Below are 18,112 nucleotides of genomic sequence, written 5' to 3' on the forward strand. Positions count from 1 at the left end.
ACGTCTTAGAAATGCTCATATATGATGAAACTTCTTTCAGATTGCTAACCTGTTCTTTTACTAACAGATTCAGAATCAGGGGAAAGGAAACTACACATTTACAGTACACAGAGTCACATAGAGGAACCGACAACAGACCACACACACTTCACACAGAGAGATAGCGATCTCCAGCTCTAGCGTAGATAGCAGGCTAACATACCAAAAGCACAGCAGACAGGATACCTGCTGGGTGTTGCAACACTTCCTGTGACCATCAATGTGCGACTTTGGGTACAATCTGCATGGAGCCACAACCCTTTACACTCTCTCAGATGTTGCGTCAGCGGGTCACACATTTCGACTGACACGGCGTAGACACCGGTACATAGCAGTGGTCGATTGTGCGCGAGTGTGACCTGCTTTTGTTAAAAACTAAAAGACTTACGGGAATATTAAATGTGTTTTATTTTGTCAGAACAGCAAGATGGAAAATAAGAAGGAAAGGAAAAGCATGGTGCATCACAATAGTGTTCAGCTTTGGAGGTTTTGGAGGCAGATGTGAGTTACTGCTTACTGTTGCTTACTGCAGAAACACTGATTTTGAACACTGGCCAAGTCTGTGTATGTGTGTGTGAGTGTGTGTGAGTGTGTTCACACTTTCAGACCTTATTAGGTTGTACTTGTGGTGATGCTTAACCCCACTCAGAGCTTGGCAGCTGCTCCCCACTCTCTCTCTGTCTGCCTTTATTTCTCTCTACCCTGCGTCTTCTCTCTCATCTTCCTGTCTCTCCCTGCTCTGTCTGTCTCTTTCTCTTGTCTCTCTCTCTCTCTCTCTCTTCCTCTGTCGACTGCTCGCTCTCTCGGTGGTCTTGAGGTAATGAGACACTTGTTTCCTGGTTGATCTGCAAATAGGGGGGCTTTAAGTAATGGTGATCTTTCACATATGTTCATCTGTTTGCAAGGTGTGTGTCATATTCATATATGTGCGGTTTGTGTGAATCTTTGAACTGTTTACAACATAAAACACATTAACTCACTGAGTCAAACTGTTTAGTAGGTAGCAGCGTTGTCATGTTTGCAGTTAAAAGTCTAACTTCGAACCACAATGTAACTGGAATCAGTGATTTAAAAGGTACCATGTGGAAGTTTTGAGCACTAGTAAAGCTGTGGAGCAATGTTTTCCCAAGAGGGTGCAAGTTTTGTTTGTATAGTGCTCATTCACACCATTTCGCACAATTCCACTGATCGACAGTTGTTGGTGGTAATGTGCCAACAAACGCCAACAACGGTATTGAAGAAAAAGACCGCTGGCAAGCAAAAATGGATGTAAACAATGCACAATTTAAAATATTCAAATACATCCGCCTTTCAAATGTTTTATCAGGAAAGACCTCAGGAATCAAGTTAGTGAGCTGGAACAGTGTTTTTAGTACAGCTGCAACTATTAATCGATGAGTTGTCAACTATTAAATTAATCACCAATTATTTTGATAGTCGATTAATAGGTTTGAGTCATTTTTTAAGCAAATAATTCCCGCTTCTTAAATGTGAATATTTTCTGATTTTTTTACTCCTCTTTGACAGTAAACTGAATATCTTTGAGTTGTGGACAAAACAAGACATTTGAGGACTTGACACTGATTTTATAGACCAAACAACTGATTGCTCAATCGAGGAAAATAACTGACGGATTAATCGACAATGAAAATAATCGTTAGTTGCAGCCTTAGTTTTTGGTGACCAAACCTATGACAATAAGATCCACGTAGTAATAAACTGGAATTATCCTTTCAGATCAGGTAGACTTTAAACAGATGAATGAAATTATTCCCCGTCTATTATTCTGTCGGCCTCCTATTTATTTGTTTCAGCGTGGTTCACGAGTCTCTTGGCAGCATCGCACATTAAAGCTGTGACTCTCAGGTCGGTGGCTTTGAGAGAGAGAAAGTTGTTCTTAATCAGCGAGCCGTGTTAGATCAAAGGAATAACATGGATCCACTTTCAGAGAGGATTTTCTCTCTTTAATAGGTTTGGTTATCTCGGTGACCTGAACCCAAAACACAGGAATAAATGTAAGACTGAAAGTGGATCCTATCGGACTTAAATAACAGAAGAATATCATGTTACAGTTAGAAAGATGGATCATGGTTCCAATATTTCTGAGAAGAGATAACAGTGTTGTAATCGTGTTGATCTGGTGCGAACGGACACGCTAGGCTGTGTTTGTTATGTTTTCCTCTAATGGGAGACAAACACGGACTAAAGATAGAGTCAGACTCAATAGACATTGTGTGTTTTGTAAGATCTTCTTTCATAAGTTATATCCAGTTTGATGTTTATGCCGCAAAATCATGAAAACAGATTTAAGAATGAATGCTCAAGGACATGTGAGCACAGCAGTAGCTCTCTCTCACACATACACACTCACACAGGGGCATGCGTGCACATACCCATTGTTTGGCTGCACCTGGTCTATTAAGGAACAGGATAGATGGGACTAGGGGACCTGACTGTGTGAATGTTTGTGTCAGAGTGTGTGTATGTGTGTGTTTGTGTGTCTGTACAACCTCAGAAGCCAAACATCTGCAGCAATGACGCACTTCAAGTAACAGTACAAGTCACAGTACACACACACACAGCATGCAAAACCATATACACAAATTAGACGCAATTATTAAGATGATATTTAACAGCACAAAGTATTCTCCCCTTGAGTCTTTCTCTCTCAATAAAATAATTCCTCTCTACCATGAACATGCACCAATATGAATTCTTGAGTTATGGCCAAAAATGTGTTTTGTGAGGTCACGTGTCAACGTGTTTTGACTACCAAATTCTAATCAGTTCATCCTTGAGTTCAAGTGCACGTTTGTGCCAAATTTGCATGTATTGCCTGTAAGTGTTCCTGAGATATTGCGTTCATGAGAATGGGGCGTACATACAGACAACCCGACAACAAAATGCCTCCAGCCATAGGCATTTAAAAAGGGAAAACACTTGATTAACTGCTTGCATACTGTAATTTGGTTGGTTATATCCATCTATATTCACTGTGAGCTTGAATTTCAGAAAAAAAAAAAAAAACACTTTTTGAACTTTAACCTCTCCCAGCCCAAAATATAAGCCCATGTCAACACAAATATTAAGCAGGTAAAGGTAAAAAATCCCTAAAAATGATAAAAAAAACTGTCACATCATCAGAGCCCTTATGTCAAAAGGTGATTTTAGACCAAGTGTTTTACCCCAACAGTTCCTTGCATATCCTGTTACACAGTACTATGGCAATCACGTATCAACAGGGGGCATCATAATGCATTAGGTCGATCAGGTTGATTGTGTTTATCTGGTTATTTCTGCTATCAGACTGTGAATAAAGTGAATAATCCTGTATCTGTGAATCAGTGCTGAGTGTTTTCTCATCTTTCTGGTCATTGACGTGTCTCTTCTGGTTTTCTTGTTTGATTTATGTGGTTTACTTAATGATGACAGCTTGTTCATTAACCACTGTATTACAGGCCTGGATTTCACATTTGACAACATACATGAGATCATTATTAGAGGGCTGTGTAATTTGATATGGAGTCAAATTATGGAGGCTCAGATGGTTTTGGGTCCGTTCTTTTTGTTCCATCAGTGTCACCAATTCTCACAGTCTCGCCAAGGTTTCACTTAGGGATGTCATGACAGCAGACATTTGGCAGTCAATACCATTACTCTCCTCATGCTGATTTCAACACTGATTTGTTGTTCACAATGTAGCATTGTCGGGAAGAAAATAGGGTGTGCTCCCTGGACGCATCGATAGTGAGCTTACTTCGGCCCAAACACATTTTCTATCGTCCCCGGGATGGCTTTAGTCTCGAACCCTGACGGTACCTACAGTACTGTACATGTGGTACGGTAGAAAAACGAGTACCGTCAAGTTTGCAGAATTTTGGCATCGACTTGGTACCAAAGTATTGGGTTCTCGTAACAGCCGTAGTCACAGAGTCCATAGTATTGTGAACACTGTGTTGTCAGTTTTGTTTCATTTCACTTTATGCTGCCCCGACCATTTTTCTCACTTCCGGTTCAAACACGATTGTATGCTTTGTTCCGGTTTAACGCCGGCATAGCAGCAGCTACACTGTGGCAATCAGATGGTTCTACAGTACCACATCCCTCTGCCATCAGTGACCGGGAGGAACGAAATACGAAAATGGCCTGAAAAATCATACGAGGACATTTGTAGTATTGAAAGTGTTTTTGTAAATCGCTCCCACTCCCAGAAGGGTAGTAAAGGTCCGCACCAGAGAGTTGAAATTTACAAATAGTTGTCACTGCAGGCCATGACAATGCTCAAACCAAAGCACCTGTTTTCCCACTGAAATCTTCCTTTGATTTCTTCAATTTTTCCCTGTTAAGTTTGTTTTGGGGGGAGTTTGTCCTTATCCAAAGCCAAGGGTCTAAGGACAGAGGGTGGCGTATGCTGCACAGATTGTAAAGCCACTTGAGGCAAATTTGTCATATTGGGCTGTATAACTTGAAACCCCAACTTTTCGCATTAAAACCTGTGTCTTTCAGTCTTTATTTTGAGCATCCACAAGGGTTAAAAGTAAAACCCCAAATTTCTGTCCACACTGCGACTTGGGCAAACTCACTCTCTCTCCTCTACGGCTCTCATTGAAACTTCTCAGCCGTAAAGACGGGACAAAAGCAAGGCTCTCACAGCACAACCGGACTATAATGTCTTTAGCTCTGGCTCTCTCCACTGAGCTACACGGGACCACGGAAACACAATGCACGTCGATACACACTCCGGGAGAATACAAGTCTTGAACAGTTGAAGCTGTGCTGAGTTGTGTCGGGTCCTGTTGTGTTGCACAGCCCGATAGAGATAGAGAGAGAGAGAGAACAAAAGAGAAATGGTCTTCAGGGAAATCGAATATACAAGATGCATCATGCCAGTGGAGCAGAATTCATAAACACACACACATGCACACACTAGTGGAGAATTCCTAATGAGTGTAGAGCTCACAGGGGACACCGAGGGGGGAGACAGACAGAGAGAGAGAAAAGGAGGAGTTAAAGGAGAGACAGACGGAGAAAACTGATGTATCCTACTTAAGCTTTCACCCCATATCAAGTATGCATGGCACTGTGAGTGTGTGTGTGTGTATTATAAGTTTGAGGGAGGGTGTGTGAGTGTCCACTGAGAGGAGTTAAAAAGTGAAAATCTCCACTTTACATTCCTCTCAAACATGCACACACACACACACACACTGGGATGGCACAGTCTGCTGCACGCGCCCAGAGCCATCTTGCTACGTTGCCAAGAGGGCCTTGGACCGCCAAGGTTGCCATGGCATTGCTCATTCACAAACACACACATATACACACTTTCTCACCATCTCTCTCACACACACACACCAAAACAAGGTGCGACTAGATGTCCTAAAGTGAAGTGGATTAACGTGTCAAAATATACTGTACGTGTTTGAGTGTGATCATGTGATGTGAATCTGAATACGGGTACTGCACCCATAGCTTAAGCTACTCTCTCGTTGCAGTGAAGGAAGTGCGCTGCCTTGACGACGATTCCCGTATTTCATACTCAAACTTGGCCAAAATACAAAACACACTTAATATGTTAAATGCGTCACAAGGGAGGAGAGACAGCAGATTGGCAACTGACGGCAAATAAAATGCAGCTGGGAATGCAGATCGGGTTGATCGGGACTTCTTATCATTCATTGTTTAGCCGTTGTGGTTTGGCAGGTGATCTGCACAACGCCTCCTTTTAATGGATAAATAATTGGCAACGATTTTTTTTTTTTTTTACCTTGCATGCTGTGACAATTCACAGATATGTTTTAGCACTGCCACGCCCGACTTAATCCCACAATACGCATCCTTCCACTGTCCTATACTCCTAAACTATGCATATGAGTGAATAAGGCCTAATGGGGGAGAGCGGGGTCAGGTGGGACACGGAGTGAGCTGGGAAAGAGCAAGTTAGAAAGCAACTACGTCTATGCCATTCACCAGGCTGTTAGCAGACACCTGTATCTGTTCAGGGATCACATTTTTTTTGTATTACTGTTGAAGTAGCCTGTGAGTAATGGAAGGTTATTGATTAGAAAATCATCATCACACATAGTCAATCGTCACTAATCTAATTAGTTGAGTTAATCAACAGATCTGTAAAACTGAGTTTCTCCACAAAGAATCACACAAAAGCAGTACTTTAAATCTTGTTATGATGTGCTCATAAGTTTCTTATATAAATATGTCATTCAGCATGAAAAAAAACATTAAAACATTTTAATTAATTGATTAATCGACTGAGAAATCTTAGTCGATTTAGACCAAAACGACCGATTAGTCGATTAATTAAGAGGAGGCAGCTCTAGAACAAATGACAAAAAAGAAAGGAGAAGAAAATAAGAAAAGGAAAGACAAGAAACTCTTTCACCTGATATGTTAAACAGATGTACATTGTTCTTCATTAGCTGCTTCTGCTAAGCAGCAACATTTTGACATTATACAGCCTGGATACACAGAAAAAAAAAAGTAATTTGCAGTCATTTATCAATCTACTTTCAGTCATTTACTGGAAGCTGCTTTATATAAACTACTCATTTTCTCCAGCAATCTTTTCTCTCGCTTGACAAATTACATCAGTCACTATTACCAAAAAGCAAAAGGCCTGATTGTGTGAAAGAGCTTCAGATTAAAAGAAGAGATGAGGGAAGGAGAGGAGAGGAGAGGACAGCCAGGAGAGCCAGGAGACAGAGGAAAGCAGGGTTTTCAAATTAACTATTGGTCAGGGGTCAGATGGACATTTAATCTAACCAATCAGCTTCCTAATTACACAAGTGCTGCCAGAATGGTGCATTTCTCTCTCTCTATGTGTGTGTGTGTGTGTGTGTGTGTGTGTAGCTGGCTAGCGTTGCGTGTAGAGGTCTTGTTGTAGCAAAATGATCATCTGGCCTCAATATTGGTTCCATGTGTGAACACACACGCATATGCACGTCTGCATGCACACACACACACGCACACACACACGCACACACACATATAGCCTGTAGTGAGTTGCTCCCAAATTACACAAAGAGAGAGAGAGAGAGAAAGAGAGAGAGAGAGAGAGAGAGAAACATACAGGCACTGAGGGACTGGGTGTGCGAGCCATGGCAGCAAAAACACTGAGAAATATAAAAAGAACACACATATGCACACACACACACACACACACTCTTCCAGTAGTGTGTGTGTAAGTTGATTGTAACAGTAATTGATGTAAACGTCTAAATTACAGCTAGGAGCTAAAATAACCACTGTGTTTTACCGTTGCCATGTCGACATGATGAAAAACACCTGGCCGGTTCACTGGCGGGAAGGGTGGAACATCTGTGTCACGAGCACCCAGCTGCACCAATGAAACGGCCGCTTGGGTCAGCGACATTCGTCTCCGAACCAATGAGAGGCGATATCGGAACAGACGGCACGTTAGGCTCAAGTCAAACTAATCATATCATATTACGTGATATTATTACGAGATATAAACCGCTGCATTTTTTGTGTAAATGTATTTCAGATCAAGATTCTTGTGTAATCATACTTAATCCAGAGGCTGGTGCAAATCTGGATGCTTTAAATGGTTTTTCCTGCCTCGGTGCCAGATCGGTGCGGTTTTGTCAGAAATGGGACAATTCACTGAGTGCCAGTTAAGTTTAGACAATCACAGGAACGTTTCTTTAAATACTCCGCTGATCCCGGATGGGTGGAGTTCCACGTCTTGCTGCATCCCCCTCCACAGGAAGGTCAGACTGCAGGGTCAGCTACCCGGCGGCAGCCCTTGAGCAAATATAGGTTCAATGTCTTGCTCAAGGACACTTCAGCAGGGGAGATACGACAGGCGAAGGGGATCGGGTCTGAGCTTTCAGCTGAGGGACATATGACTAATCACTGCACCACCCTGCTGCCAAAAAGTAACCCAAAGTAAAACCACACTGCCAAATCCTAGGATTTTAAAGTCAATCTAGTGTACTTTTCCTTGACTGATGACTTTACACTTTCGGAAGTGGCGTGATGCGGTTAAAAGAAACTCATGTTTCCCAAGCAGGTTGAGAAGGAACACTTGACTTGTTATGCTTTTTCAAAAACCCGAGTCGGAATCAGTCAATCAGACAATTCAAAGCACGCTCGAAAAGAGGATTAACATCCAAAACCTGAGCCAAGATATAGTCAAGCAAATACGCTAATTCTTGATTAGCGTGAGCCAAAAACGCCAAGCTGTCACCTTCCCCACTACGCACGTTGTCAGCTGTAATACGTGTGGGTGAGCGTGGCATGTGTGGAATAGCCAAAATGGGTCGAAATGTGGTTTGAAATGGTGTCATTTGTTTTTCAAGCCAAATGTAATGTTCCTAGCAGACAATGAGACTGCTGTGGACTGTCACACAGCGTAAAGCCACACGCGGGTCAGAACTGTGACACACGCACACACTGCTATCAACACACATAACGTGCACATGCTCACACACAAGCCCATCCACCAGTGTTTCCACAGACACACAGGTCAAAATTACAGCAAACAGGTTGTCTGATTATGTTTCTGTTACACTAAACACAGCCTGGGTTTTATACGCTAGGCACATTACCACACACACACGCACTACCACACACACACACACACACACACAGACACACACACACTCATATTTCTTTCCAGCATGGCTGTGTTTATTTGAGTCTGTGTCCTGATGGGAAATGTGACTGCTACACAAACAAACTGAACGGCCCAGAACAGACAACTCCGTCTGAGTGTGTGTGTGTGTGTGTGTGTGTGTGTGTGTGTGTAGAGAGGGAGAGCCGTTTGGTGAAGATCAGTACGTCTTCCTTTTTTCCGACACACACACACACACACACAAAGTGCACTTCAGCAACTAGAAAGAATAAAGACAGCACTTTTCCCGTTTTCCATAAGGGACTGTATAGAGGGATGCTAACAGGCTTCAGCAGAGCATCCTCATCTATGAGCTCCATTTATACGGATGTCTGCAGAAAATGCACCTTTGAGCTCAGACTGCTCACAACAAGGGATGCTAATTGGGATTTTTCTTTTTCTGACCGATAGCCAACCCTCATCGTTAACCTTTAGCCGACAAGATGAGTGCTGTATGCTGCAACAATAACCCAATGCACAAACAGATGTCGCCAGCTGCAGTGTGTGCGCAAAACAGGCAACCGAGTTCCCTGTTTCACCCGTGTGGGTTAGGGTTAGCAGCCACGATGTTGCGTGCATTGTCAAATCAAATCAAATCAAATCAAATCTGTCGTGGACACATGCCGCCACTTTCCCAGCAAGTCTCTGAATTTAGCTGTGCGGTTATCAGCTGTGCGTCTGGCCTGGCGTACTCTGTCAAGGTTTCCACCAGTGTATTGCAAGCCTGGCGACCCCGCCGTGTGTGTGTGACGGACGTTGTGTGTGAAGTTATAGCTGCGAACGTAGCAGTGTCATCTGCATACAGTTTATTTGTCGTGAATAAATGCTACAACCCCTCAAGAATCAAGCCAAAGTCCCGTGTCTAGCTTGCAAGCCACCTGCTGATTAAAGTGAAGGTGAAGTTAGTGACTACTGCGGCCCAGGCTCACTGAAGGTGGGCTGACCTTAGCTTTATGTTTGCCCTCTGTCAAGGACTGTTCAACAGTGTTATATGTTGTGTGATACTGACATTGGAATTTAAATGAAACCTAGATAAAGTGGGGGTCCTTTAAGGTGGACCAACTATCCTCATTTTAGTGACAAGCCCCTTCCTCCTCGGTTAACTGGTTAATTATTAATATCCCTACTCACAACCACACTGTTGTATGGGTGTTAAATGGCTACTGGAGCGGTCTATAGCTGTCTGTCCAAGCCACATCTTCCACATCAGCAAATAAAGACATGAAGCAAGGTCAAAATGACTCTCCATGATGAATAGAAAGCACTGATTGTGTACCGTAGTCATTATGTAATCGTCTGAAAGGGTCAGTTTAATATCAACACACAACATACACAAACATTTCTGATCAGGATCCTTTAATTGTGGTTATTTGTTTCCAATTATGTACTGTGTGGGGCATTTTACAAATTTTGAGAATAAACTTTTGAAGTCATTTTATCTCTGTATTGTATTTAAGAGCAGTTTTGTAGACTCAAGGGATCTTACATCAAAAAGTAACAAAGGTCTACTGTATATACAGTATAAGGCCTCTCGTACAGAAGAAACTGTACAAACCACAATTCTACATTAAAGGCAATTTGAAGGGACTGCTCTTATGAGTTCATAGTCAGAGTGCAGAAACATAACGGCAAAAAAGGTCCAGAAAATAGAAAGACAATGTTCAGATAACATCCAGTAGCAGTTCAGTTAAGAAACACAATTTATAAGTTTAAATCACCAAAGTTTTTTTTCCCCCTTTTTTTTGTCTTTGAAAAAGCATTAAGCACACAAACACAGGGCAGTGACACACACATACACACACTGACTTGAGCATAAGCTCTATAATTTCCTGTAGCGGATATAAAGTGATGTTAAATTATCAGCACGGAAAATAAGTTCAATTCATGCTTTAATTTCCTTACAAAACACACACACACACTCAGAGAGAATGCTAATGCAGACACACCGCGCACATAATTAAGTACACAAGCAGTGGAACGCACACACACGTGGCCGCGCAGATGCACATGTACGCCGACACGCATGAATTTACGCAAGGAATAGAGGGAAGAAGGGACACAGAACGCAAAGTAATGAGAACTTTATGGAAATACAGCTGCGTGTGTGTGTGCCTGCGTGCGTCTTTAAAAACATAATTAGCTCCGTCGGGCAGAAATGTAAACGAGAGAAACTTTAATGAAACTCTTCTCTGATCTGCTGAAAGCACACATTCCCGTTTATCTCTCTCGGCTCGTCTCTCTATTTTCTCTCCACTCAAATGGAATTGAATGTCACGCATGGGACTTTTAAAACCCCCGAAGGTTCACGTTTCAGTATTGCATTATGACCACATAAGATGAACACAATTATATTGTGTTTGTAAGGTCACATCCACAATTTCTCCCTCTCCCCGCTCGCGTCCATTTATCTGCTCTTCTCCGCCGTCCTTGAGGTGGAATTCCCTTTGAAAGCGCAGTCTGGGATTTATTAGATGATCTAAGTTTTGGGTCGATTCACATGTGTTTGGGTATCTTCGCGTGTTCGCATATGTTTGGCTCAGAGGCGGACCTTTCTCAGCCCTACTTAACTCGAAAAAACCGCCATTACTCAAAGTCTGTCTCGTTCCATTTATAAACTAAAGCTTTTACTTTAATTTCATCGCTTAACCTCATACGCTTTCCATCCTTGCCTCATGTAGTCTGTCAAAAAATAAGAAATTTCAGACTGAGTAAAATGTCTTCAATGCAATAAATCACTGTGAAAACAAAGCCTACAGCGGGGCAATGTCTCAACAAGGTAACACTGTGCAGCAATTACACATCAGGCCTTTCAAAAGAAAATATTCTCTCCTCTCTACAAAGCAAAAGGCCTCCAGTACCAGAATACTAAGAACTCTGATTCTGTGTGTTTATGTGTGTGCGTGTGTGAGGTGAGTATCGATCCATGTGTATCAGGTGAGTTGTCCTTTGAGGAAAAAGGAGGGAAATGAAAGAAAAAGAATGAAAAGAAAAAAAGGGGGGAGAGACGGATCGATGCGGAGGAGAATAGAAAGAACAGGTGAGGATGCGGGACGCACACACAAGTGCAGAACAAAACACACACAAAACAAGTGTTTGGATGAAATATGACTTTGGCCATTTGTTTCTGCTTTTGTCACTACTTACCTCCTTCCTTCCTTCAGCCCTCGCTCCCTCCGTCCTCTCTCGCTACTTCTCACTTGCCATTTACAAAGAGTCAATTTGTATGTTGGGCGGTTTCACCTTTTAGAAATTCAGACTCTGCCCTATTGCGTCAAAAGCCCGCATTTGAAATTGAACTAAATGTCTGTGTGTGCATGGCCTTAAGTGTCAATATATCTGCGTGTGTGCTAAGCTATTTCAGATGATCCTTTGCATTAGTGTCCCTCCCTTACCCTGCCCAGTGATGAGTCACGGTGTGTGTATGTGTGTGTGTGTGTGTGTGTGTGTGTGGTATATTGGTGTTAGACGTGTCAGTGCATGCCATGGAAACTGAGAATAAATACTGTGTGGTGAGAGGAGGGAGAGAAAGAAAGATAGTAGCAAAGGCCATATATTGTGAAGCTATTGAAGTAATAAGTCATGTTCAGCTTCTCCTCTAATAAATTGTTAAATTGTTCCCTCCTGCTCTTCCTCTCTCTTCTTCTCACACCCACTAGCTTTCTTTTCTTTCTCTCTCTCACTGAACACATTAACTCCTTAAGGCTCTGAAATACTCCAAAATAAGTAATGTGGTTTTATAAAACATTGGGATGTGGTTAATACTACAATGGGTGCCTTCGTAGGCCGATGTGTTCACAAGCGCAGTCGTGGCGTACAGGCCACTTGGACCCTGGCGGACACGGAACGTATAATTTGAGCTTTAACCCGAACTGACCCACTGATGGGTCGACCATTACAAAACTCATGATGTGCAGCCAAACTCTTTAAATGCACAGAACTCTAATTTTAACTTAAATGGAGATCCCAAAGTTTCCAAAGATACCAAATATTTATTCCATCTGAATTTGGAGGATATTTCCCTCGGGGTTAACGTCATACAGCTTCAATGAAGAGGTTGGAGCAGCTGTTACAGAATGAATACGATACTGTCAGATGGTGAAATATGTTCCTTTGCTTTCTTTCCCGGAGTTAGACGAGACGATTCATGTCAATCTAGGTAGATGGGTGGGTCAAAACCAACTAAAAAAAAAACCAAAACCAAAACCAGAAGTCAACGTTGATTTGTCACGTAACTTCCATACTTGAGTTACGTCACTTCCGGAGTTATTTTAACCCAAACCACGATCTTTTCCTAAATGCAACTAAGTAGTTTTTGTCAATTAACTTCCGTACTTAAGTTACGCCACTTCCTGTGTGGCGTACCTTAACTACGATTTTTCTTAAATAACTTTTCCTAACTAAGTAGTTTTCTTGCCTAAATCTAACAAAGTTGTTTCCTGTGAAGTCGGAAGTTAATTTTGAAAAGACTGGAGCGGAAATTGACGCTGGACATTCGTAGGAAAACGCACGAAAAATGAGGAATAACTTTTCGTAACATATAAGAACTGTTTTATGGGGATTTGTTGGTTGGAAACAGCTAGCCTGGCTCCGTCCAAAATGAATAAAAACGCATCTAGAGCTCGCTAATTCACATGGCGTAACTCGTTCATTACAGGGGAACAATGGGGAAAGCTGTAAGTTAAGGGGTTAACGTTTTTCGCAACACACTTTTATCTCCATCTGACCCTCCCTATCTTCCTCTCTTCATCTCAATTTTCCTCCCTTTCCCTCTCACGCATGCAGTCTCTCTGTCTCTCTCTCTACGCAGACACACACTGCCCCACCCACGATAATGAGTAAACCTCTTGCTGCCCCACCCAGCCCGGCCTGCCAAGTTACTGCCAACACCTCACACACACACACACGCACACACACACACACATGCAATAGACCAACCCAGGACTTGTACAAAGAAGCCTTACACACTGATATGTGTATATACACACCACAAACACCACTCTCACACTCAATACTACCACTTAGAAAGAGTCATGTCAGTGCCCTGACACTACGCGCGCACACACACACACACACTATACACACACGCACACACACACACAGTCGAGTCTATTCTGATCTAATGTGATCATGGCCAATAAGCCCTGCGGCGTTGGCAAACCACAGTCTGTTCCTACCAGTCCATGACATCACTGCGAAGTGAAAAGCATCGTGGGCCGCAAAGTAGGATGAGAGAACTGACTGACAGGTGGTATCCATGGGAACTGTCAGTTTGCCTCCCCCGTTGCTGTAGCAACAGGCGAGTTTTCTCACTGTTGTGAGTTAAAATCTAATTTAAAAAAAAAAAAGATGAATACAACTTATGGGAAAGGAAATGATGTCATGGAATCATATGGCCAAAAGCTCACTGAGATATGAACGCTCGCAAACTCTGCTCGCCAACGTCAATCTGCACAAGGGCTCTAAATATGACGGAAGAATTACAGTTCTCATTGTAGCCGCTCTCTGCATGGGGTCTAAATCCTCACATCTGATTCAAAGGAAGCGAAGATGAAGGCGTATTAATAGAAGCACTTTGACAACTAATGCTCTCAGCAGGTAGCATCTGGCTATAGAGATCTCGCTACAAAGGCCTTCAGTCGGAGAGTCGGAGCCAAAAGGTAAGATCAGGGTGTAAATGAGACAAAGGAGACAGATTAGGCTGAATGTGAAACAGAGGGATATTAAGGACGAGAGACGTAAGAGGGTGGCTGTTTTCGAAACCGCATACTGCATACTATTGAGGAGCGCAGTATGCAGTATGCAGTACATACTGCATACTGCGCATCCTCAGTAGTATGCAGTATGGAACGTAAATCGGTTTATTTTGTAGTACGCGAGGCCGAGTTTCGCGGGCTTCCGGTTTTGGAAAGCTTAAAAAAAACTTAAAAGTTACGGCTTTGCTATGGGTAAAGTTAACGTTAGTAGGACAGATTACGTTCGTTACAGATAGACAGTAGCACTTATGAATTGCTGTCCTTACATTAAATTAGAAAAATAATATGCTATTTTTACATTTATATTCCTCCCTGTCCACCGCTGTCACCGGGATGTTGACGTCCGTCATTTCCGCCATTACAAAAATTTCCAAAAAGTGACCGTCGCAGCGCATTGCATTGTGGGATACAGTAGGCGAGGTAGACTGGTCTGATGCATACTGGAGAATTTTTCCAAATCAGTACGTCATCCGGGTATTTTTGGCATACTGGAGATTTTGCTTTTGTTCGCATACTGCATACTACATACTACATTTTGGCCAAATCAGTACGTACTACTAGTATAGTATGCGGTTTCGAAAACAGCCGGTGTTCACGTGTTCCACCTTACCCGTAGAAGGGATTGGGACTCCTCTTTAGCGGCTCCTCCTTTCTCCTGTCCTCCTCCGCTCCCTCCTCCTCCTCCTCCTCCTCCTCCTCCTCCTCCTCCTCCTGTGTACTGCTGAGGCATCCGGCTCTGTTTCTCCCCTCCACCTCCACCTGCAGCGGCTCCTCCTGGCCTCCCTCCTCCGTACAGCCGGGCGTCTCCCAAAAACGACTTGGTATCTCCCAAAAACGACTTGGTGTCTCCCAGGTAAACCATGCTAGGCGAGGTCACGCCTCTTTTCTGCTGCGAGGCCTCGTGATTGGCTGAAACAAATGACAACGAGAGAGGGGAGGAGAAAAGAGAGGGACTCCCACCTCCTGCTCCTCTTTCTGCTCCTCTGTCGGGTCCCATTCGCTCCTTGGGCACCCAGAGTAAACCGTGGGCCTGCTCGCCTCCTCTTTCTCCCAGTCCTCTCGTCTCCCCGAGAACCCAGCCCTTCTCCCGCTCTCTCTCTTTCTCCTCACCTCCTTCACTTTTCACAACCCCTCCTGCCTCCTCTCTGCCTCCTTCCGCCAGCCGTCCCTCGGGTGGTGCGAGGGAGTAGAGGAGGCGAAGATCCCCCTTGCTTTCTTCTTTAATGGCTAAGGTGGAGGGTGCTGAGCAGCCATTGGCTGAGAGCGTTAACGAAGGCGTCAGCGAGGTGGGCAAGGAGGTCGTCGTGAGTGAGCCTAAGGGGGAGGAGTCTTGGCAGTGGGCCGAGTTAAAATGGTCGAGGAGGGCCGACGAATCGGGAGCCGTGAAGTCACAGCGTCGACAGCGGCAACACGCGTGGACACGCCTGCAGAGAGAGAAAATGAGCAGTGAGTTAATTATCCACAAATAAAAAACTTGGATTAGAATCATTTTGAACCAGCGTAACGAAACACTAATACTGCTCATTATTTATTTATTTTATTTTAATTATTTATTTATTTTTATTTAATTTTTATATTTATTTATTTTTATTTAATTTTTATATTTATTTATTTTTATTTCAATATTTTTTTATTTTTGTATTTATTATATTTATTCATAGTTTGTCAAACCATGTTTGGAAAATACTGTTAAAATGACCTCTTGAAAAATGTATTTTGTCATTCAGGGTTTTCTTCAATGTGACAGTGAATCACACTGACATCAGAACATTAATGAGACTGAACAAAAAAATAGATTTAAACCCAATTTTATTTTCCTTTCCATCAATTTAAAATATAAAAAGCTTTCATTTCTAATATTTCTTTTAACGGGCTGTACATGACAAACAAAGTTTGATCACATTTTGAAGAAAACCCACTCCCTGAAGCGGCCTAAATTGCATTTAAAGTGCATTTGTCTCCGCCTGATTTCCTCCGACCGCTCAGGTAGAGTTTCACCGAGCGCGAGGCCAAAAAGTGACTCAGTATTCCACTAAATCACCGTGAATTAGGACACGACTGCGAGCAATGTAAATGAATCTGAATGACAAGGAATGAATCACCCATCGACAAACCACCTTCATTTCCTGTTGGCAAGGCCCCGACTGACCAGCATTATATATACGATACACAACATCAGGGTTTTTCCTGGCTCACAGAATGGTTTAGATGCTTCCTGTGCGGGCCAACGGGCAAAATCAATCGAGCATCTATAACAAGAACTTGGACTCCTGTTTGCGGTGGCTCTTGGTGGGCCCATCAAGGGCAGCTGCTTTACATTTAGGGATGTAGGAAAACATATTAAGCTGTCAAAACATACAGAAATACATACGTGAATCAAGTTTGATAGAATAAAACTATCTTTTTCTCTGTACTGAGATTCCCTAATTATTTGACTGTTGCATTGATTGATTATTCTGGGAAGTAGACTTTGACAACAAATATCAGAACAACAATTCTTAATCATTTAGACCTGGCATGCATGAGAAGCAGGAGTTGATTTGGACCATTATTTGGCAAATAAGTCAAGTGTGTAACTTTGATTCAAAATAGGAATGAACACTTTTTCCCCCTTATTTCCCTCACATCTCATCCGAAAGCAGCAATTTGCTCGACGCTGCTGTTGTTTTGAGTTTTTCTCGCCAGTGACTTCTCATTACTGCCACACTGCAATGGGTGACTGTTTTATAACAGTGGAATATAATCATGCGAAAGAATTCATCACAAACATCTAAGGACTATCAAATTGTCATTTTTTTTCTGTTCCGGCCTCTCTCATGCATGTGGATTCTTTTTGGGAAATCTGCCAAAACAATTCTCCATGCAGGAATAAAACAAAAACTAAACTTTAAGCTACACACACATACAAGATATTCACTACATGTATTATTTGTACGCCATTTATCTGACGTGTTTCCTGCACAATTGAAGTGAAATGGTAATGACATGTAGGTTCAAACAAATAAAATAGATAAATACAAAATGTGCAGACTTTCTCTGTATATATTATCTGTCTTTGTCTATCTATTGCCCTTTAGTAATTGATGAAGAAAATAAACTCCCAGGGCAATAACAGATTCAAGCTGGGGCCTTTAACAGCATCTTGATCAGATCAGACTACTTGAGGTATTGTAGAAATCTGTGAAATGTGTGTGTGAGTAAAGTACACCTTGTACCTAGTGAGCTTAAATGCCTCCAGATGCTGAACAAAGACACAGTGGCCTCTCTGTTTGTCATCACCGAACACACACGCACACACACATGCACATATGCACTGGTGCACTTACTGACTCATTTACTCACTAACCTGCTGTCATTGTTTCTCCCTCTCTCTCTCACATACTCACATTCATGATAAATGAAGTCTGTATCTACACATGTACTGATCCAATCCACCTTTACCCTGAAATCTGTCAACAGCTGCCTCACATATACACTGAATCATATTTTTCCTATGGAAAATAAGAAAGAGGACATTTAGTATTAAAGCATCGCTTATTTGTGAACAGTAAGCGGGCGTCACAAAAGAATGAAGAGTTCATTGGTAAAACTCACTGCCCTTGGAGGTATTATTTTGTATTTATGTGGAGAAAGCATTTTAAAAGATCTGTTGAGAAAATAAACGAATCAA

The 18,112-nt window shown here is 42.4% G+C and overlaps 1 protein-coding gene across 5 annotated transcripts in view; it reads right to left on the reverse strand.

Moving 5' to 3' along the window:
• trps1 (trichorhinophalangeal syndrome I) overlaps positions 1–18,112 on the reverse strand; it is a 303,601-nt gene that overhangs the window by 43,266 nt on the left and 242,223 nt on the right. For all 5 annotated transcript variants that reach the window (XM_037794965.1, XM_037794961.1, XM_037794963.1 and 2 more), the window contains exon 9: positions 15,053–15,866. In XM_037794965.1, coding sequence (XP_037650893.1) covers positions 15,053–15,866 — 814 coding nt within the window. The remainder of the gene's footprint in view (positions 1–15,052; positions 15,867–18,112) is intronic.

Source organism: Sebastes umbrosus, chromosome 15 (genome assembly GCF_015220745.1).
Source record: "Sebastes umbrosus isolate fSebUmb1 chromosome 15, fSebUmb1.pri, whole genome shotgun sequence".
Taxonomy (NCBI): Eukaryota; Metazoa; Chordata; class Actinopteri; order Perciformes; family Sebastidae; genus Sebastes; species Sebastes umbrosus.